At 38.8% G+C, this 22650-nt stretch overlaps 1 protein-coding gene across 4 annotated transcripts in view; it reads left to right on the forward strand.

Moving 5' to 3' along the window:
- CCDC141 (coiled-coil domain containing 141) overlaps positions 1-22650 on the forward strand; it is a 176451-nt gene that overhangs the window by 114055 nt on the left and 39746 nt on the right. For all 4 annotated transcript variants that reach the window (XM_073218601.1, XM_037000310.2, XM_037000309.2 and 1 more), the window contains exons 8-12: positions 3072-3244; positions 15494-15635; positions 17000-17119; positions 18833-19024; positions 21761-21940. In XM_073218601.1, the coding sequence (XP_073074702.1) occupies positions 3072-3244; positions 15494-15635; positions 17000-17119; positions 18833-19024; positions 21761-21940 (807 nt within the window). The remainder of the gene's footprint in view (positions 1-3071; positions 3245-15493; positions 15636-16999; positions 17120-18832; positions 19025-21760; positions 21941-22650) is intronic.

Genomic DNA, 22650 nt, shown 5'->3' on the forward strand with positions numbered 1-22650 from the left:
GATTCTAAGTTATGGGTTATCTTGGCCTTTGATATACTACCTCCTCCTTCTAGTGAATATTAAGCCCTTCAATTTATTTCCAAGGTATTAGGAAATAATACCTTTATGATAGTATTCAGGAATCGGATGGAGTCATCTCACACATGATTTAATGCACAAATGGCTTTAGAATCTAAATGATGATGAGCCTGATACCCAAGGATGTGGGAGCAGCAGCCACTCATTGGGGCCGCAAGCGGAGAGGCCTGGGTGGCCCAGATGGCAGGCATCAGGGGGCCGCGCCCTTCCCAGCAGCCTGTCACAGATGTGTCTGGTCGATCAACACTAACAGGAACAGCCAGAAAAGCATTTGCTGAGTACTTACTACATGTACTACTTTCCTATCATGCCCTACTTTCATACTATTTTTCTTCTTTAGTTCTCAAGACAAGAAACATGGTATGATTAAGGTTATAATGGCTTGATATTAAAAAAGGGTAGAGTTAAACTTGCAGGCAAGAAAAATCACTCTGGAAATCTCTATCCCTTCCCCATTCACACCAGGCACTTGAGAATTATCTTAAAGGAAGAAAGAAAGAAATACCCTACATTTACTTACAGGCTTTCTCTTTATTTCTTCCTTTAGCCTAACTCAGTGGTTCTCCAGCCTAAATGTGAATAAGTATTACTGTAAGCACTAGTTCACATAAATTAAACTGAAGGGAGCTTTAAGGGACTTTTAAGGGACATTTAAGGGAATTCATGCTGATTTTGACAATATCAGATTTTTGGTTTAGACACTAACTTTTAATCTAACCCTTCATTAGCAAGACACTCCACTTTTTTCAAAGTAAACAATAAAAATATAAAACAGTGGTTAGTGCCAAGTGGTGTTTCAGTGTGTTATGTAAAGTTCAAGAAAATAATTTAAATAATCTTTTCTAGCATCAGCATCATGATGCATTTGGCTCTGCTGCCGACTGCAGGGCAAAACAAGGATCAGATAAGGAACAGTTTTTCAGCTTCAAAGTTTACTTAGTAAAGCTATCTTTCTTTTACAGTCTTCAACCTTTCTCTGTGTATTTTCTTACCTGTAAGAAGGAAAGGTAGACACTTATTTACAAAAAGTAAATTTTAAAATCCCACTTCTTCCACCTCACATGAACAGGCTTCCTGGGACTGCCCCCTATTTCTGAAGCCTACCGTAGGGATCCTTTGCCACGGGGTGCCAGAGCCTGGGGCTTAAGAGCAGGGGCTTCAGGGCCAGACATATAAGTGAAAATACCAAATCTGCCACTTAGTAGAAGTAGTGCTATTTTTAAAAACTTCTTTTTAACCTCTCTATTCAATTTATTTATAAACTCTCTGAGACTCAATTTCCCTAGGTCTATAAGATGGATAATTTCTCACTCCTTCCTAAGGCTGTTAAGGACAATGTGCCTGGAATTCAGCAGACATTAAAAAATACTTGCTGGCTAAATAAAAAGTAATTGTAAAACACATAGTAGAGAAGAAGCATATAGTCAGTTCTCATCGAACTATAGTTATTATTACTTCCTATCATCTACTAAGTAAATGGGAATGACTTTCTTTTAAACAGTCTAAACAAACAGCAGACTCAGGAGACATGAGGATATTAGTGGGAGAACAGAATATCATAACTTTTAAGTCATTTGACAGTATCTGTGAGATTTTGTTTGTAAATTCAGATTTTCTCCAGTTCCAATCCTGCTGTTAATACTCCCCGAGACGGCAGCCAGGCACAGGGGTATGGGTGCTTTTACCAGCTCCCCAGCTGTAGTCTCCACCTCTGGCTTAAACTGTGTTACCCAGCGCTCACTCAGCCTTGCCCCTCTAGTTCCTCTCAGGGCTCAGTGGCACTAGACTCCCCAGACCTTCTGCCCTCATGTCTCATGAGTCTTCTGTGGGTTCTTCCTGCTCCAGCTGGCAGGCCCCTGACAAGGGGACAGGCTTCCAACCCAACAAGCCAGGAAAGCTAGACTTGGAGGCCCCTGCTGACTGTGGCGCTGTCAAGCCGACTGATAGGACTGTTCCCCAGACTGATGTGGAGCCCCCCGTAAGGTGGCTCCTTCCAGTAGTGCGGGAGGACAACATGGCCACAGTTCCCCTGCTGCTCGGGTTTTCCTCGGTGTACCTGCCTCAGTTTCTGCTCTCCAGGGCCAGGTTCAGAGATGGGCTCCCAGGAGGCTCATGAAGAACGCTGCACTCTGCTCTCTTCCTTCTTTCCTCATCCTACCACACTCCTCTTCTACTGCCTGTCCGTCATATACTCCTCCATTTTAATGCCAACTAAGCCTTAATGACCAGAAGGATAGCTCCTCCCTACTCTGTATTAATTCTATAAACTTCATCCCTTATGCTTTGTGGTTGATGCACTAAGAGAGGAAGAAAATAAAGGGATTAAAAAAATCTCTCAAGACATTATTTTGGCTTGCAAGGTGAAGTTTTTTCTGCAAAAATATTCAGTTTTGTATGTCAGGAGAGAAATATTACCTTGCTCTTAGTCTTTGCACTGCTTAAAGCAAAATTCTAATCTCTGTAGACAGATGGGTGCCTTGGATGGAGTAGGTGGAAGGTCTTATACTTTCAAAGGCAAGGGACAAAAAGGCCATTAGTAATTTCTTGAATATTTTCCGGCAGTGTTTCAGGTTCAAAGTGTAATTTATTGGGAAATTTCCTTTTAAGAATATTACAGAGATATTCAGGTTATAAAAGCATATATTTTTTAAATATCTCATCCATTATTTGTATACAGCACAGAATGTGCAAAAATAAACCTGGCTCTCCAAATTCTAGAGCTATAACTACGTTATATAAGACAACATTCTCAATGTAAACTATTTTGGTAATTTATGGTGTTGACATTTATCTATGCTGAAATAAGCTATGAGCAGTTTCCCTCAATGGACCCTTAAAAGTATACAGCTGTTTTCTAAGACTAAGATTGCAGTTTTTGGTTCTGATCAACTAGTAAATTGAATGGGCCACTGTAATCTCTAGTATTTTGTGTACACATTGGTGTAGATTTTGAACGAGAAAAGCAGAAAATGAAAGTATGTTTTCTTTGGCAGGCATTTGATGTACTTGGAAGAGTTGAAGCTTACCTTAAGCTCCTTAAATCAGAGGGTTTAAGTCTGCCTGTCTTGGCAGCCAGGCATGAGGAATTACATAGAGAAATTAAAGACTGCACAGCTGACGCTTTGCAAAAGGGACAAGCCTTAATGAGCCAAGTAGACTCCTGCAGGTGAGCAAAGTCTATTTCTTCCTCAGTGTAACAAGCTTGTTCACAGTTTCCACAACTTGTTAAAAAATAAGTTGCATGATTTTTTTTTCCTACTTCTGATCTTCTGCTGCATTATGACATGGCTTAAAAAGATCCTCTGAATTTTGGTCAACAGTGATTCTGAACACAGTATCACTCATTCGGAAGTGAGACCATATTCTGAGCCTGAGGCCCTAAAGATGCTAACGTTTCCTTTGTGTAAGTTTTTGAGGAAGGGAGTGGAGGAGGACAAGATAAGAAGCAAGGCTTTAGTTATCAGTGATTTTCATATCTTAGCACCTGCATGGGGTCTCTTTCTCTCTTTTAATCCATGAACCTGGAGACTATACTGCTCTTTTTTTCCTTTCTGGAAAAAAATTAAGTACAAGAATTCCCTTTTACTTATGGCTTTAACAGTGACATTATTAATAATCATCATTCACCTTTTTAAAAAATAAGAGCCCACCATGTGCCAGGCACTTTGCCAAGGGCTTTAGGAGTTTATTTCACTAATTCTCACAGCAGCTGTACAAAACACATACTATTAATGTTCCCTTTTACAAGACACAAAGGGGTTGAGTAAACTTGTAAAAGTTCACATGGCCAGTTAGGAGCAAAGCTAGAATTTGAACTCAAGTGCACAGGCCCTAGACCCCAGTGTGCCAGGGAGGGTTGTTTCTAGGAGCACTTTCAGGCAGTGTGAGCTGAGAGCTGCGTGGCAACGAGGAGGGAGGGCCTTGAGAAACAGAAAGAGAATGCAGTGGGAGCGGGTGAGGAACAGAATTGGAGGACAAGAGGGGGATGACCGAGCGGATAGTGGAACAGAAAGGTACTGGCTGGGAAAGAATGAAAGCAGAGCTTACATTCTGACGGAGAGAAAGTCTGTGCAGCTGGAGTGAGCCCGATTTTTATCTTCCATGTCCACAATCTCCTTGAAACTCAAAGGCATTCAATTTGAAGAACAATGACATAGGCTGAATGCGGTAAATTATTTCATCTCTGTTCAAACCCTCCTTCTACTCTATTTTAGATATGTTTAAAAGTGTTGATTTAGTAAGTTTGGGCTCAGGGAATTTTCTTTTCAGAAGATAGTCTGAATCTGGACAGAGATATTTAAACAGGGCTTGGAATGGTTGCTATGGGACAATGCAAAGCCAAGATCAGAAATAATAAGTCTTCCAGCAGAAGCCAGAAAGCCGAGGCTATGAGAAGGCAAATGATTCTCCCCTTTGAAAAACTAACCATAACAACTGTAGCCATTTAGTTTCTTTACCCTGGCTCTGAGCCATGCATCAGGTAATGGAGTGTGTACTGTGCTCCAGGAGTCCATGTCTGGCCCCAAAGTGTGGGTATAAGAGTTCCTTTCTCTCTTCCTCTGCTAAGGGCCAAGCCTTCCCACATGTATAAATGTCTAGGATCATGCAGAAGATACCCTATGAGCTGCCTGGACTTGCTGTGCCCGGATGCAGGGCACATGCTGGACATTGATCTCAGTCGCATGATGACTGGATTAAGTGAGGTCTCCCGTTATCATTGGAGAATCGTCCCATGTCAGTTTAGCATTTGGGTCTCAAAGCATAGATACTCTTTCTAGGTTCAGGCTACTTTTTACTCGTAGCATTTTCACTGGCCTTGGGCTGTTTCCTTTCATGCATGATCTCAGGGCAGCCCCAGACCACGCCCTCCCAAATCTTTGGAGATCTGTCTCTGGTGCAGTGCACCAGAAATTCTAGGTGCCTTGGCAACCCTCAAGTCTGATCTCTGTCCCCGCAACATAGCAAGACGTCTGGGCTCTCTTTGGGTCACACATCCCCAAGCTTTGGTCTGGAAATTACCTTCAGCAGTAAACTGGTTCAGTCACACAGCTCACCTCATTCATTTCCCTTCTCTCAGGATCACTGTGTTGAGCTACCTGTCGTTCAATGTCTGAGAACCATTGTTGCATGTATTTTGTCTATTTTGCTAGTCATTTAAGGCATGCGGATAAATCCAGTCTTTGCTGCCTGGCCAGAAACTGAAGTTCCCTATGCAGTTTTGAGGCTTAACTCCAGGAGTTGGAAAGCTAGTCACAATTTATTACTGCTAAACTTTATCCTGTTTGCTCTAGTCAATAACGCTTTATTTTCAATACTTAAATATAAGAGGAAAAGAACTTTGTTTTATATTACATTCTGTTCTCAAAGTTTTAGTGACCGTTTTTGGCTGTCTACTTTGTAATAGCCGACATGTTTATTTACTTAACTTGTGTCATTCCTTTTGCCTTCTTTGCTCTTCCTAGTCTTAATTTTTTACATATATATTATTTTTCAAAGGGGCATCTATAGTTTTGTTCTTCAGCCTTCTGACTGAGTCTTAATAAAAGAAGCAATAGTTAGGGACCATTTCAAGAAACTTGAATTAGTAGTTAGGTAACTGGATTTAAAAAATAATCAACAGTCTGGTATAATTAACCTAAGGTGTTAGGTTGCCCTGAGATTTCCTAACACTTTGCAAATCAATACTATTTCCATTTTTCAGGAGGAACTGAAGGTACACTGAAATTGTTACTTGGCAAAGGACATTTTTGATTTGGAAGGTAGATGTAGAATAGAAATCCATTAAAACTGAATTGAAATGCATTAGAATCTCAGTCACAAACTAGAGCCACACATAGCTGCTGACCTCATTCCCATGCTTTCTACTGGGACTTGCTTCCCTTCCTCATCTAATGATTCATCTGTTCAACAACCTGAGTCACCATCACATGAAAGAAGCAGAACTGGGGAAGATTTCAGGTTGCAGCCACTGTCGGAGTGAAGCTGGAGTTTAGAATGGTGGCAATGCAATAAATGTAAATTTCAACAGAGAAAAGTACATGTTACTGAACATCACAATGGATTCCCAATATCAGACATTTGAAAACTGGCATGAATAAGAAACTTAAATTTAGTATCAAAGGAGTTCTATTCATGCATTCTAAGTGCCACAGAAATGCCATGACTTTTGAACTTAATTTTTCTGAAATTCAGCCTCCTCATCTGTAAAATGGAAATGTTCATAGAGGTTTTTTTTAATCAGATGAAACAGCACCACTCTTGGCACATAGAGAGAGCCCAATAAATAATTGGTTCACTTATTTTTTTACCTTCTCCATAAAGAGTTTTAAAAACAAAATACTAAAAGTCAGATGGTTGTTTCAAACAATTACAACAGAGTCGGCTGCACCAAATTGTATTCATTTTCATGAACTTGGAAAGGTTATGTTTGAAAAAGGGCAGATAATCATTATTTTAAGATAAAAGAAGGCAAAATTTAGTATTGGGGCAGATGGGAACTTCAGAGACCCTTAGATATAATTTTTTCCCTGTTAGTCAATAAAATAGGAGTTCAGAAGTTCACATTTACCTGAGATGAAGCTTCTCAGTAAATCTGAAAACTTTGCCATTATTTTTGTCTGATTGCTACCTTATTATGGACAGATCCACATTGTTTTTCTACCCTGGAATTAAACACCTTTGAAGTTAGAGCAATTTCACAAAATAAGTATGGTTATTTATATGTTTCCTGGCTTTTCTGTTTCCTCCCTACAGTTGGGTGATAATTCCAAGCCATTGTTAAATAGTTTATTATCTTTTCAAAGTATAATATCTGTTACATAACTGAAATACACTTTCATTTGAAAGGCATTTTAGTGCACTCATTAGCGCTTAGTATGATGCAAGGTACCTGTAATAGTAACTGATACCGGTTAAACTTAGATTTATGGTGAAGTTGAAAGCTCCTGGCTTCAGGGCCACCTCACCTCTCCTGAGGCCTTGTTTAGCATTGGCTTTGAGCACCAAATCCAATAATAGACCAAAGGTGGCCTGCTACTAAGCAGCATATTCTGCTTTTATTAAGCTACAGGAAGCTGTGGTGATTGGAAATCCTGAAATTTTCCCTTATTTGAGAAAAATGAGGGACCTTCTTTGTTGAGTTCAATTCAGAACTCAAAAATATATAAACACACAGCCAAACCAGGCTATCCTGTGAAGTATTCATCTGCCTTTTCCTGTTTGCCAAAATTAAGATTTACAAGTAAATTTGTTCCAGTATTGACAGTTTCTATCCCTGCATGAAAGACTACACCAGTTTTCATTCTACCTTGTTATGCTGAATTAAACTTATAAACTTCATCCTAACTGAATATTTCACTTTGGTATAACCTTAGGTGTTGTCTGTTTTGATCTAACACTTATTATTTCTTATTTAATATTAATTCTTCACATTTTCATATTTTGTAGAGAAATAAAAACAGAAGTTAATAGGAATTTTGCATTCTCTTTCCATGATTTTCATTTATGTTGGCTACCAGTACTTTCCTTGGTTGATACTGTAAATGGTTATGAACTGTAGACAGAATGTGGTTCATTCATTCATTCATTCAAAAAATATTATTGAGCATTTTTGTAAATCAGGTGATCCGAAGCATTTAATGTGATAGGCAAAGTGTCTACCTTCATGCTATTTATATTCTGGTAAGAATAAACAGTCAACCAACAAATAAATCAATAAATAAGATGCTCTTACATAGCAGTGAGTACTGTGAAAAAATACAGACATGATAAGAGGTAGAGAGTGACTGTGGGGAGCGGACTATTCGAGATACTGGCGTCAAGTCAGGAAGGATTATTTAAGGAGAAGGAGTTACCTACCGTACAAATAACTGGGAGGTAAATGTTCCTGGCAGAACAGCAAAAGTGTAACAGAAGGAAGTACAGCATGGCTTGAGGAGAGGGTGAAAAGGGGAGAAAGGCATTAAACATATCACAGAGTTGGGTGGAAATTAGTCTGTGCTCAAATGCTCATTGACAATAGTGGCAAACACTTGTGTACTTTATATACATCAATGAATGTAATCCTCAGAACTGCCTTGTGATCCAGGAACTACTATTATCATCATCCCTGTTTTGCAGATGAGGAAGCTAGGGCACAGAAAGTTTCAGTGACTTGCCCTACGACCTGTAACGTTGTATTAAGAGGTAGAGTGAGTCCTTGAATGACTCTAGGGCAGGTCTGAACTGCTGTGTTAGGTTACTAGCTCTCTATCTACTCTTTTTATTCAACTTTAATCAGGAACAAGGATCCCAATCCCTTAGTGAACATGGATTCTTTCTTATTCTAGAACACTTAAAATGTACTCCCTCTTTTAATTTCAACTCAGGTCTTGCCTTCCCTGCAAAGTTTTTCTTCCAGTTTCTTTAAAAAAATCATTCAACGTACATACAAGCATTTCATATGACATGCCAGCACCAGGCTTCCAGGGCAGTCAAACATACATAAACCTGGCCCAGAATCTCCAGAACCTTATTAACAACTGGTCAGGGAACAACACAACAACAGAGTGTACGCCAAGTGTGAGGAAGCCATGGGGACAGTGGGTGTTGGGGCCACCTCTTCAGAAAGACAGCCATAAGCCAAGCTCCTGTGATCAGGATTGGTTGAGTGAAGGAGTGAGATTGAGAGGGCCATTGCTGAATTTGATTGTCTAAGAGCAATGAAGGGTCCACATCTAGTGAAGATGAACAGACCCAGTGCCTACCACACAAAATGTTTTGAATTCCTTTTTATTTGTCAGCTCTAGCTCATGGCTTCACTTTTCATTCTGTGGTATTGTGAATCAATCGTTAGCTGTTTGACATGTGACAGCATCATCTCCTCTTCTGGACCATGACATTATCTGAGGTCAACTCTCAAGGTCAACCATGTAGGAAACCTCTTTTATGTTTAGTATTTAGTATTTACGTACTAGGTGACTTAATTTGAAAAGTTAAGGGGCTGGTTTGACATTAAAGGAAAGCATCTATCATAGTAAAAATATCTTAAAATATCTTAAGTGGAAAGCAAAAAAAAAAAAATACAATCCCCACCCTCAACCAAAACAAAACAAAGAAACAAAAGCAGAAATTTTCTTTGCCTAACAGAGTCATTATACCAAGCAGTTAAGAACTTTTTTAAAAAAGAGTTTGATAATTTATTTAGGTGGTAAATATCAGATATTGAAATTTATACAAAAGTGAGTTATTTTGACAGTGTTAACTTAGCCACTTTCCAAATATTTCCATGTCTCTTTAAATCGTTCTTTGTAGAGGTTAGTAAATGTCATAACTGTAACCAAGACCTGTTAACATCATTAATGCTTTTATAATTCTGAAACTCAGTATGGAAGGTACCCAAAGTTACACACTTTCCATTAAATCTAGAAGTAATTAGACTAGGCTATCAAAAGTCTTAATGATTGTGCATTGAGCAGTGGCTCCCCTATACAGAATTTTATTGTTGTTAACAACCATTGGATCAATAAATATGAGAGATGCCCTCTCAAAAAAAAAAGTCTATATCATGCATAGGAGAAGAAAATAAAATTAGACTAGGCTGTTGTGCAGTATCTAGGAGTCACTCTCCACTATAAATTTATTTATGAAGCTGATGATCTGATGTGAAGCAAGGATCCCAGAATAAGAAGGTCTGGAACTGCAAAGTCTACAGAGGAAGCCTGATCAAGGGGCAGAAATCTGTCCCTTGGATGACTGAGGAGGAGTTCTCTCAGATAAGAGGGTCTAGAGAGAAAAGAACACAGAAAAAAGGGAGGGAGAGATGTAAGTGGATATCTTTATGAATAAAACGTTCATCACACTGCTGTGTATAATAATGCCAACTTGAAAACCACCTAACTATTCTAGAAAATTAGGATATGTTTGAATAGTTTAGGGGCAAACACATTATGGAATACACTAAGCCAATATCAAAGAAGGGTTTTTGAGGACCATTTGAAGAAGAGAGTATCCTTACAATATGATGTTAAATGAATAAAGTGGGATCCAGATTATATGTATGGCTACCAACTTTGGAGTAGTGGAGGTGGAAAGGATTGCAAAGACAAAAACTTTTTGGAAGGAAATACATTAAAATATATTCTTATATTCTCCAAATTATCTCCATTGAGAATACTTATCTGCCTAGTTCTCACTGTGCCCTTTTTTAATCAAGGATTTATGTGGCCAACCATGGAAAATTTTCAAGTTATCTTCTTAAATATTGATTTTTGGTTGTTCTCTCTTTTCTCCTCTCCTGTAACTCCCAAAAGAAGAATGTCAGAGCCTCTGATTCTGTCTCACAGGCCTCTAAACTGCCTTCATATTTTTCATTCCTTTAGCTCATCCTGCTGCATTCTCACAATGATTGTCTCTTTCATTAAATTCCCTTTGTTTTCATTCATTGATTTTTTTGTAAAAAGTTGTCATAACTATATTGCTTTCATTTCTATAAAACTCATTCTAACTCATTCTTTTCATATACAATTTTGTTTTATTTCTGTTTTGCTTCAGAGTTTCTTCTTTCATTATGGATTTTGGGTTTTCCTTGATCTCTGATGATCTCAGAGATATTTATGTTAAAATAATTTTCATATTTCTTTATTAATTTTTGTTTCAAATAGAGTATATTTATCTCTTGATTATTGAGTGTCCTTTCTTAGGATTTATTTTCCTCATGTGTTTTGAAGTTTTAGGTTGCACTGGCATCTGGGGTGGGAAATGTTTGTTCTTTGGCCTTATTTTCCTTGCTTTGCCCTCTCCTCTTTGCTCTCTTCTCTTTAAAAGCTTTGCAGTGACTTCCACCTGAACTCACAATCAGTCTTATGCTATTTGATTTGGGATAGTATGAGCTCCATCGATATACTGTGGCTCTCACACATGCAGCCAGAAAACCAGGCTCTGTGTGTGTGTGTGTGCACACATACAGGATGGGGTTCCTGACTGCCCTGATTGCTTGGTCCCAGTAGCAGTTGGCTATAGCATTTTCAACCTCCTTTTACAATGAGGGAAACCCCATAACTGTTACTCAGTTCAGGCAGAATCCTAGCTATGGTACCCTTCATGTAGCTAGTGTACCCATGGGGCTTGTTAGGTCTCTATAGTTTCATAGGAATGGAGTTCTTGGCCATCTTTGCATGCCTCTGGACCAGAACCCCAAGAGCCCTGTAGCTTCAGCCCCACTTACTACTTCCTGTTTCTTCATTGTTATGTGTATATCAATGATGTGTGTGTGTGTGTGTGTGTGTGTGTGTGTGTGCACGTGTGCACGTGTATTTGGTGGGGAGTGATTCTTAACGGGCATAATTAAAAAAATTATTGTAAAAATGCATTTCACTTCTACAGTATGATTGGCACTTTTTCAAAGTAGGGGTGAAAACTACAGAGTGGCTGTTGTTTCCTCCAAAATAAAGGTCATAAGTGTGAAGGGACACTGCTTGGGTTCTTGTCCAAAGAAGTAGCAAGCTAAAGATAAGGAAGACATTCTGTTTCCATTTTTAAAGCATAATTTGTCCATAGACAAAAAGAAAACTATAATCAGCTTATTCTTTCTCATGAGATCGAGTAAACTGTCAAGTGCTTACCATCTGGTTGCGGTCCTAATCCAGATGGGCTGCCAACAGTAATTTATGAAAGGTTTGAAAGCAACTTGCATTTTCTGGAAAGAATCATTAGAATGCCTTAACACTGGGATTTGCTCCCCTCCTCTAGCCCCAATTTGCAACAGATGCAAAGACAGGGCAACTGCTTCCATACAGCAAATAGAACAGTATATTTTTGAACCAGAAGTCAGTATGTCTCTGCTCTTTAGGAAAAAAAAAAAATCATTTTTCTTCCCGCTTCCCACTCCTCTTCTGGCTCAGTGAATAGAGGAGAAAAGCCTCCCAAGAAGGAGTATCTGACAAATGTGTAAGAAAGCCTTTAGTCTGTAATTTCTGCATATCTGTGATACTTGGACAAGTCAAGGCCAACATCAGGAGTAATCTGACATACCGCATGCCCATAGCACGGACAGGTGCCATCCGATCCGTTCCTGCAGAGGAAGCCCAAAGGTCAGTCAGTACTTCCAACGCAAACTACAGAGCCACAGATTGTCAGACCTAGATGCCCCTTCCATGGTTAGCCCCTCTCCCACCCCACCAGCCAGCACATGAGCAATGTGGCTTCAGAATCAGAACAAAGTGACTGACTAGTTCATTCAACCAAATTTGTTATCCACCCTCAGTTCTTGTCCCATCATTTATTTAATATTACTGTGAAATAATAGGACTCATTCCTGCATGACTGATGAAATACTATTAATTTATTTTCTATTCATGTAAGAATTGCTGGCAGAGAGTGAGGTCATATTTTTCCTTTGATCAAACCGTCTGCTTTTCAGGCTCTGAGGAAATTGCCAATTGCAGACTAAACATGTTTTAAAATGTTTTGTAATGTTCAAAAGAAAAATCTGAAATCAGTGTTGAAGGTTTCTATCTGAAAATGATGGGATCAGGGCTGGTTGTTACCTGCAGATGAGGTGTTCACTAAGAAAGAATGGAGAGGGAGTGACACTGGGGTTAGGAGTGTGACAGATATATTCCAACCGAGAAGGAAAGGAAGAGATTAATGCCTGATCAGACAGAGATGACCTGGCTGAGGACACAGAGTGAGGAAAATAGGAGCTGGCTACGGAAAGAAAAATAATTGAGAACTTCTCATAATGAGGAAGGAATGTAAGCCACAAGTAAAGAGTGGAGTACCCACTGGGCAGGCAATGATGCCCAGTGAACAAGGGATTTGGTCTACCCCTCTAAGACTTTAAACAGAGGAGGGGAGTGTCAGTCAATCTAACTGGAAATGCTAATCCATCAAAAAAGAAACTGGACAGTGTTTGGATAGACTAAAACTAAGTGGATACAAAGCAAAGTCATCATTGTTTAAAAACCCTTGGAAACTTACTAGTGACATTTTTATACAGTAATTATCTGCGCATATATTCTCCTTCCTTAAACCTATGTCATCTCTTCCCTTAAATGTTAATCAAAGGGTATTTTATTTAACTTGAAAATATGCATTGATCTGCTACTTAGAAGGTTATGTGCTCAGGGCTGCAAAGGATATATGAATGAAAAGAATGTTGTCCCTTCCCTTAAAGAATTTACAGTGTAATAGATAACACACTGTAAGGCATAAATCACCACAAAATGAGACGAGATCTTCCAGGTCACTGAAAAGTCGACAATAAATGGTTCTTCCAAAGAGAGAGGAAGAGATCTTATTTAATTGGTTGTGATTCATCGAATTAAAATTGTAAATTGCTAACGAGCAACATTTTTCCCGAAGGAATGTTTGTTTAGCTTTTGTTTCCCCGTTTCTGTCCTCTGTGCTGAAGGTAGCTTCAAGAGGTGAATTTGAACGAGTGTCCTCTCGTAGCCCCTTTACAGGCAGACATTGCATTACCTAGAGAAGCCAGCCAATTTCAAGAGTATGCCAGCCAGGCTAATCCTGTTGCCATCAACACTTGATTCAAGGGAAAGTGGAATTTTAGAGGACGAATACCCACCATGCTTTGTGTCAAGAGGGTGGACTTTAAGATCAGATGAGCAGGTTCAAATCCCAGCTCTGCATCTTAATAATTGTGCCCTGAGCAAGTTACTAAGCCTTCCTGTTGCTCAGTTTACTGTTCTGCAAAATAGAGATAACAATTACACCTAGATCATAGGCAGTTCTGAGAACTAGGGAAGAGTCTACTTAAAATACTAAAAATGGTGCCTTGTCACAGTAAGTGCTCAATAACTGTTTTTAGAAAATGTTTACCCATTTACTTTCACAAACTATCTTCTCGGTACCTTCTTTCTACAGTGATGCTGCTTTAATTTTTTTTCATGTTAATCTTTCTTATTCCTAATTTGCATATTCTACAGAAAACTTGGAACATATACTATATAGGACAACTGGGCTTTTAAGTGCCTTAATATACTGTCTATCTCAAAGTCTAAAACCAATCAAAATATGATTAGTATTGTCAATACACTGCTTTCACAGAATTTTTTAGTTTAACTAGCATTAGAATTATTTCTACAACTCTTATTTCTTGATTATACTCTTTACCATCTCTGAGTCATTTATGAATAAGTACATTAGATTCCTAGTTGTTGGTGATTGTTTGAAGTGTAACATCTGTGGAACATTGTGTCAGGAATAAGAGTTCTCACAGTGGTTTCACTTTCTCCCCCCAACTAAAGTTCTCTGAGACTCCACTGGTTCCCACAGGACATACTTGAATCTCACGCAAGCTGCCTGACAAACTCTCACCTCTTTTGCAACTTCATTGTCATTTCTGTGAAGTTACTTTGCCTCTCAGTCATTTGGGATCTTGCCCTCATTTCATTACTAATTAAATTCATTTTTACGAATCACAAATTAAATATTTGAGGTAAAAATCACTGAAATCTGTACCTTGTTCCAAGATCTTTTTTAACTCTGGATAATTAAATTTAAAAGTTATCATGTTAATCTTTATTAGTATCTGAAGAAAATGACTGATGGGAAATTAAAGACTTCAACTTCTTACCTAGGAGAGGCTCTGTCCTAGGGATGGGCCAACGAATTAAAAAGTGCTCATTCCATCAGCAATGCTGAGTCATCATCTTGTATTGCTAGTAGGCCTAAATTGGACATGGTTAGGAAACTTGCTAATCTATCGTTAGACTAGAGTAAATGGGGTCCAGCTCTAAGGTCATTCGGTGTTTAAAAGGGATTTTCATTTTATGAGCTCTTATGTCACTTTCTTTTTCTCATGAAGCCAGCACAGGTGAAAAATGACAATGTGAGGCTTAGTTTCTTTTTTATGAATAAGTACATTAGATTCCTAGTTGTTGGTGATAACTCGGTTTTCTTCTAATGAATGCAGCTATGAGCATTCATAATCATTAGGAACAAGGACCTTAATGTTACATAAATAATTTACTCTATTGGATTAATAAATGTTTTCTTAATTGGATGATCCAGATTTCTATTCAAAGAGCATCTTGAGATAAAGGAAACTTTTAAATAACAACCCCCAGAAAAATCACTTGGCAAATATACTGTGCTTTTTGCCTCAAGGTTCTCGAAATATCTTAGAGAAATATTAAAAACTAAATCTTGAGAAAAGAAGACAACACCTGGTTGCAAAAACCCATAATTCATTTTCCCTCAGGACTGACTGATTTAAAAAAAGGAACATAATTTGGTTTTGCTCTCTGCTGTACTAGGACTATAGCTACTTAACTTTTATTATCCTAAAGCCTGAAGCTTAATAACTTTTATCAACTCAGACCTATCATGAAAGAGCAGAGCCGTTTTCAAATGTTCCCTGTTCCTGGGGCTTCGATATTGGGGTTGAGCAAACTAACAACTGGCTTGTTGCATTCAGCTCTCGGGTGACTGGTGTTCGTGACATGATGGGATGCATTCAGAGGCGAGTGGATCAGCTGACCGAACAGTGTTCAGCGCACGAGGAACTTGCTCTTAAGAAACAACAACTAACAGCCTCAGTAGAAGGCTACCTAAGGAAGGTAGTTTCATAAAACGTGTACTCCTTAAGCTACTATTTAGATGCAACTCCTTGTTTGGTGATAATAAATGCTATGGCAGCTACAGCATGTGGGCCTAGGGGGAGGATAAGGGCATGTCTCCTTAAGCATCTCTTAGGCTCCACATTAGGTTATATAACTGAACAGCACAGAGTTCTAATTCACTATTACTCATCAGACATCCCTGCCCCAGGTTGCCAAAGCTAGATATGTAATTCTACCTTCCACCCCAGCCCTGAGGCAGCCCTCACTTTGCACAGAATTGTTTTAACTAAACCGTGTGCATATCAAGAAGGTGTCCTTGATTCATATGGCTCTGTACATGGCTCCAGTATGCATGAATTTCAGTTAACATGGTACTATACAAAACTAGGACTGCAGATAGATACCAAAAAATGATGTATGTTTTAGGTAGTTCCAAGAATTTTCATTGTCATTTATGGAACTAGGCCAATGCAAAGGACATGGGCATTCTGAATAAAGCATACATGTGAAAATTCTCTCTGTAGAGTCAACGCAGTGGCTTGGCCCAGGAGAATTAAATTTTCTGTGTTCAAAAGGAATAAAACCAGGAAGCTACTATTTGAATAAATACTTATCTATAAATGGAACATATAGCAAAACTCAGTATCTCAGTGACATTAACACTAATGAACATTGCTGCACAGGCTTGGCCTCAGATTGCCAGTGATGTTTCCATTTGATACAATGGATTTATATGCCTGACCTAAGTATAGCTAGTAGACTTCATAGGACAGGACATTAAATAACCATATCTCTATCTAAATTTCCTCTCCACCCTGTTATTGATCCAGAAACTTGGGAATTTGAGGCTAGTTCAGATGCCTGGATCCAGGAAGATTCCAAATATGGTGCAGCTGTGGTGCCACATTCCCAAGAGCTTGAGACTCAAGCTAATTCGGTTGGTGGTGGAAACACAGTAGGAACTCAAACAACTCTAACTGTTGCTACTTGTCTGTCTGCTAATTCACAGTCAATGTGACTGTGAGGAGCAGGATCTCTAGTTAGAGCCGGGGATGAAGAACAAAACTTGTGTGGAACAGAGCCCGTTATAGGCCACTTTATTCATTGAATTACATGTACTGAAGATCAAATCAGGGTCCCCCATGTTCATCAAATAAGTGGCCTAAGCATATCCCTGTGTTGTGTTGTCACTTATACAGGGTTTGATGTTCCTTGGGGTCCTTTACTCCTAAATATGGCAGCCATAGGGTAATCTGAACCCCAGACTTTGGACCCCCACTTAAGATGTGCCTGGAAATTGAGCCCCATTCAACTTAGTGGATGATTGTGAGTTAATTAATCAGATAAATTCATCTCTAAAGGTGGAAATGTCAGTTGAGAAAATCAGTCCAGCACTTTGCAGTGCAATGAATGTTGGTTCCAGCCTTTCGGAATCAGAGAAGATTTTGAGTGAATATTTGAAACTGGATATCCAAGCTAAGGTAAATAAAATAAGATTTATTATTATGGTTATGATTTTATAAATGAGATTTCTTTTCCTTATATTCAGTAGCTATAAAACTTAATCCTAGATCCTTGGAGAGCTGCAATTCTAAAGTAATACTGTGGCAAATAATGACTTAAAAACTCCTACTATCATGTGTGTCTAAATATATCATGTGTGTCAAAGAGTATATTTGTACTATACATGCATTTATTAGGGTGTTTGAGCTTACTGGAACTCAGCATTATAGCCTGGTATTAAACACTCATTTGGCCCCTTTTCCTTGCCTGGAGAATGTTAGCAACTCCTTGCTGGGGTGCCAGAGGAGGCAGGGAGAGTGCTTCTCTAAGACTGTGATTTTCTGTTAGAGTTAAGTTACAAAAGAAAATACCAGAAGTGACATGCATTAATGCAAGATGCCAAGAGGCAAATAAAGACACAATCTTGTTTGCACACCCAACACTCAGAAACACAAAATGCCCCTCTCTCCCTGGTACCTTCTCTACCCCTTTCACCTGAAACTTAGGTTCAAATATGCCTACTAGCAGCCCACAACCTGCACGGAATCCCAGCCTGCCCACCAGGTGTTTCAGACAGAAGGTGAGTCAGGAGGCCTCGTCGGCAGGAAAGGGCTTTGCTGCTCCATCAGCTCTCAGCAGAAGGGTCTCCTTCACCCCACCCAGAACTCACAGACAAACCTTTTTTTTTTTAATGGAGTGTTTTTTATTCATTATTTAATGAATGATATTTACAATATATATCTGAATTCAATGTCATTTTTTAATTTTACAAATTTTAGAAGGAAGGAAGAAATTTCATGGGGAGAAACTCCCTGTCTTCCTCCTACCCAGAGTGCTTTCTGGAAGCAGTGCTTATAAATTAAAATTACCTTCATTCAGGGGAGTACTTGGGAAGCATATTAAATACAAGTAGATACAAGTAGGGAAGCAATCCCTCCTTGCTGCAAATGAAACTGAAGCATTTTTCTTTCGTTTTTGTCTGATTCCTAGCTTGGTCTCACTTGAAATTTTACATGGCTCTTTCTATGGCAATTTTATATGCAATGCCTGCAATACCTACTCATCCAACTAATCAGTGGTTCGATTATACGTGCGAGAAATTGCACCCAATAGAAAACATAGAACAGCTACCCTAAGTAAATGAGCTTCACTGACTCTTCAGGCTATTGAGACCTCCTATGTAATATTTCCCCTACATTTGTTAAAAACCCTTCTAGATAGAGCTTTGAATAAAACTGCATAATTAATGTGTCATTTTTTATAAATTAAAAAATGAGTAAACAATTTCTATACTTTCCATCTCTCATATGAGAAAATTAGTTTAAAGATTTGTTAGAGCCTTTGTTAAATATCATAAAGCAATTCTCATGAATAATTATTTTATTTAAATTATTTAGGACATTTCTGCCATTTTACAACCTTTCATACTAAACCCCCTTTCTTCTATGTGTGACAGAAAATAGAATGCTCTAAATAAGAAGTGTAGCTGATAGAGTGAAAGAATAATTTGAGATGGTTTTCATTTCAAGAGGCCTTTTAAAAAAAATTGAAAGCTATGCTTTTCTTTTATTGAGGAGAGTCTTGGTACAAGTTCAATTAATAGTCATAATAGATGGATGGACAGAAGGTAATGAAATGTGAATGTTCGTGATTCCCCTGTGCTTCTGACCCCCTGTGCTCTGCTTTCATAGGAGACATCACAGGAATTAGAAGCAGCAGCAAAACTTATGACAGAGAAAAATGAATTTGAACCTGATGAAGTGGCATCGCTTTCTTCTAAAGCGAAATGGCTAGAGGTAGAATTAAAAATACTTGGCCAAAGCATCGGCTACAGGTCACGAGTCTTGCAAACTTACGTGGCATTTCTCCAGTCGTCAGAGGAGGTACTTCACCCACAAGCTGACCTCTGCAAGGGGCCTGTGCCCATATGCCTGCTCTCTGTGGGGCCTGAGGCCCTGGGGGGCGGGTCCATGTTCTCTATCCCAGCACACGCACTCACTCACAGGCACTTTATTCTCCAAGGTACCATATGAGGATACAAAGAGTAAGTTATTTTTCTAAAAGTAATACAAGTGTGTATGTGTTAATATATATACAAATAAGCAAAGTGGTTGTGTTGGAACATTTTTTACTATAGCCTACAAATATTTATAACATCCTAAATATAGAACAGAATTATTCAAAAGTAAGTCATCTTCTAAACCATGGATCTTTTTAAATACCTAAGCAATTTTAGTGTGATTTTTAAAAAAATATACAGACTCAGAAAAAAAGCCAAGAGGCTTTTTGGGTCAAGTCTCAAATCTGTTTTGTTTTTAATGTTACTTCTGAAACACTATTTTGACAGGGTGATACTGGACCCACTGTGAAATTCCCTCTAGTAGACTGGATTCCCTCTCTCAGAGGCCCAGTTTCTGGAAGATGACATCAGTGATAGAAAAGCGCAAAGATGACACCTGATTTAACTCTGGTGCCAGTGCACCCAGGTTCCTGCAGATCACACCCCTTTCAGAGAGGCGGGTGCTGGTTTTGTGGCAAGAAGCCAGGAAGGTCCATGCAGGGTAAAGCCAACCAAAGTTAGAGGGTGCACGCGGCTTCCACTTTCTCACCCCCACATCCCCCAATGCTCACCTCAACTCCTGCCACCACCGCGCTGCCTGCACGCACTCCCTCCGCCTGTGCTCCCAGAACGCTCTGCTCCGACCTCTCGCAGCTCTGAGGGGGGACGGACGGCACAACCAGTCAGTCGCTGGACATCTCATGTTTCCACTGCCTCCCTTCCACTCTTTATTCCACCTTTTGTCATTTCTGACTTTTAAAAGTATTCCTTAGCCTCAGATTCTCATGGTTCAGCAGAGATATCACAATTGACAGGATTATTTGAACATTTTTATTCAGAACTTGACTGTGGTGAAGGTACAAAGAAGTTCTTGTTTTCTGCATCTTGATTTCCAAAAATGTACCTTCTTGGCTTCTCATTCAGCAGCTGCTTTCATGGCCAAGTCTGCCCTTTGGGACCAAGAGCCTACCGAGTGCTGGAACCTTAGCTTTGCAAATAACTCTTTGCCAAAAGGACCCCTCCTTTCATCATCCCGGCTATCTCGCAGCCTGTTTTCCTCCCCGGTGGAGCCTGCAGCCCTTCTGGTCTCCGTGGTGCTCTCAGGCTGTCGTGTTCCTACTCGCTCAGACCTGCCTTCCTTCCGCACAGCTCCTAGTCATTCACTTCCACTCCACGGCCTGTGCCCTCAACTCCCTGCCTTCCTCCCTGCCCAACCCTGCCAATTCCCAGTGCTAGATCTACCCAACACGGTTTACTCAGCTTCTCTCATCTTGCTTCCAGACGTGTCTGAGGAAAATCAGATAATTGTGCTGACTGGCACTTTGCACATTTATGGGTCTCCACCTCAATTGGACCCCCCGTATGCTCCCTAGTTGGTGCTCATTCAGCAGCAGCTTTCAAACATCTTACTCCAGTTTCCATACCTAAATCTCAGCCTATGGCTTATGGTTCTTTCATCCTGAACTATCTTTGGGAACCCAAAGAAATAAATGCTTAATTCTTACAAGGAAATCTTAGGGGACTCCATGGCCTAGTTTATGAAGGATAGGTAGGAGCAGAAAATTGAGGAAAGATCATTCTGGGCTAAAGAAGCAAGTGTCAGCAAAACAGAGGCATGAATAAACAGAATATGAGAAATAGGAGAGAATCTGTTTCTGAGCACCATTTGCAGGGTCACCTATTAAGTTCTTTTAAATTAAGAATGTTAAAATCTTAAAAATATAGTAACTAATCATTGCCTGAAATTTCTCACTCTGTTTAGATTGGTTTTGGTAGTTATAGGCTCTTGAAGGCTTATCCTATTGGCCATTAAGTATTATTCAAAATGCATAAAAATTTGTGTCAAAAGTTTTCTGCTATTTCTACATCACCCAATTACATGTTAATCTATAGTGCAGTGCTATAGGCACCTTTGATTTTATATAACCTCTTTTCAAAGACAGTGATTTAGAATCATCAAGTACTGCTTACATTGATTAGCAAATTCTAGGACGGTAAAGTAATGTACCTCAACAAAATTAGCTCATGGAGGCAGTTAAATATTACTTGTACAGAAAAATTTGTGATTATTTGTATTCTTTTGCTTTGGTTTATCACTGATTAGAAGCCAATTGTGATGTACTAATTATGAATAATTTTCAGTGACTTACATTTCTTTCTTTCTTATTTGTATTCCTTGGTGATGTATATCTTTCTTCTGAATTAGAAAATTCAGCTTTAAATGAAACCACACTGGTCTTTGACATAAATTGTCCCCAATTACAAAACATACATACATATGATACATAAATATGGTTTTTTTCTATGGAAAGTATGTCTTATGGGAAAAAACTTGTCAGTTCAATTTACTATCCAGTGTTAGTCCTATCAACAGCCTAAATAGATTTTCATGTCTTTTCAGTGAGTTGACAATATTCAATAATTATTTAAAGAATTCTGAAATGTTTCCCATTTAATTTTTATATAGGCTTTTACTAGAATCTATTGTTATTTTTTTCTTTAAAAAGTTTTTAAGTGTTCTTAACTTTCATTTATATTTTCCTTTTTTTTTTTTTTTTAGGTAGAGGAACGATGTCAGAGCCTAAAGGACTTTTACCAAACTGAAACCCTCTGGAAGGAAGAGGACCGTGCTGAAGCCAAGCATTGGCCTGACAAAGCTGAGAAGGAGTGGCACCTATTTTTAAAGAGGAACTTTTTAACTCAGGATCTGGGGCTTCAGTTCATTAATTTAATAAATATGGTGAGAATGAGGTTAAATGAGTCACACCTTCTGTAAGGATTTCTTGTCAAAGTCAGAGTCACAAATCAAAAAGTTCACCCATCTGTTAACCAGCCATCCTGCTTTAGGAAGTTCTTTTTAACTTCATTCAAATGAGAACAGTCCTGAAGCCCAGCTTTTATATGTTTATTTTGTTCCAGGACTCTCGTTATAGTTTTTTTTCTTATTATTATTTTTAGCTATTAAGAAGAATGACTATCATCCAATTACACTATTGTTATTATTACAGAGAGTCCTCAGTCGAAGTTCACCCAGAAGTTCTGAGTTATGCTGAAAGCATGCAAAAAGGTCCCCACAAAATTTCTAGAGTCTAAAGATAACATGTAGGATGAATCTTTATTTTGAAGAGTTTCTTACTATCACAGATGTTTTTGGAATGAAGCTCCATTATATTTAGAAAGGTAACCTAAACTTTGATGGTCAAGTTGTATCTGTGAAATATTCTAGAATCTTTATGTCAACCCCTGACCCATATAAAGTTCTCTACAGAATTCTTATAAGGTGGTTAATCTACCTCTCCTTTACTACACCAATTATCTTCCTAATGAAACTGCTCATTTCATTGTTAGAAAATGATGGCTGCTAGGAAACTTTTTTGTTTAATATTAAGTCAAATCTGTCTTCATATCTGGTTCTAACCTTCTGTAGCTTCACAGGGGAAAAAGAACTAT

The sequence above is a fragment of the Manis javanica genome, chromosome 12, assembly GCF_040802235.1.
Source record: "Manis javanica isolate MJ-LG chromosome 12, MJ_LKY, whole genome shotgun sequence".
NCBI classification, from domain to species: domain Eukaryota; kingdom Metazoa; phylum Chordata; class Mammalia; order Pholidota; family Manidae; genus Manis; species Manis javanica.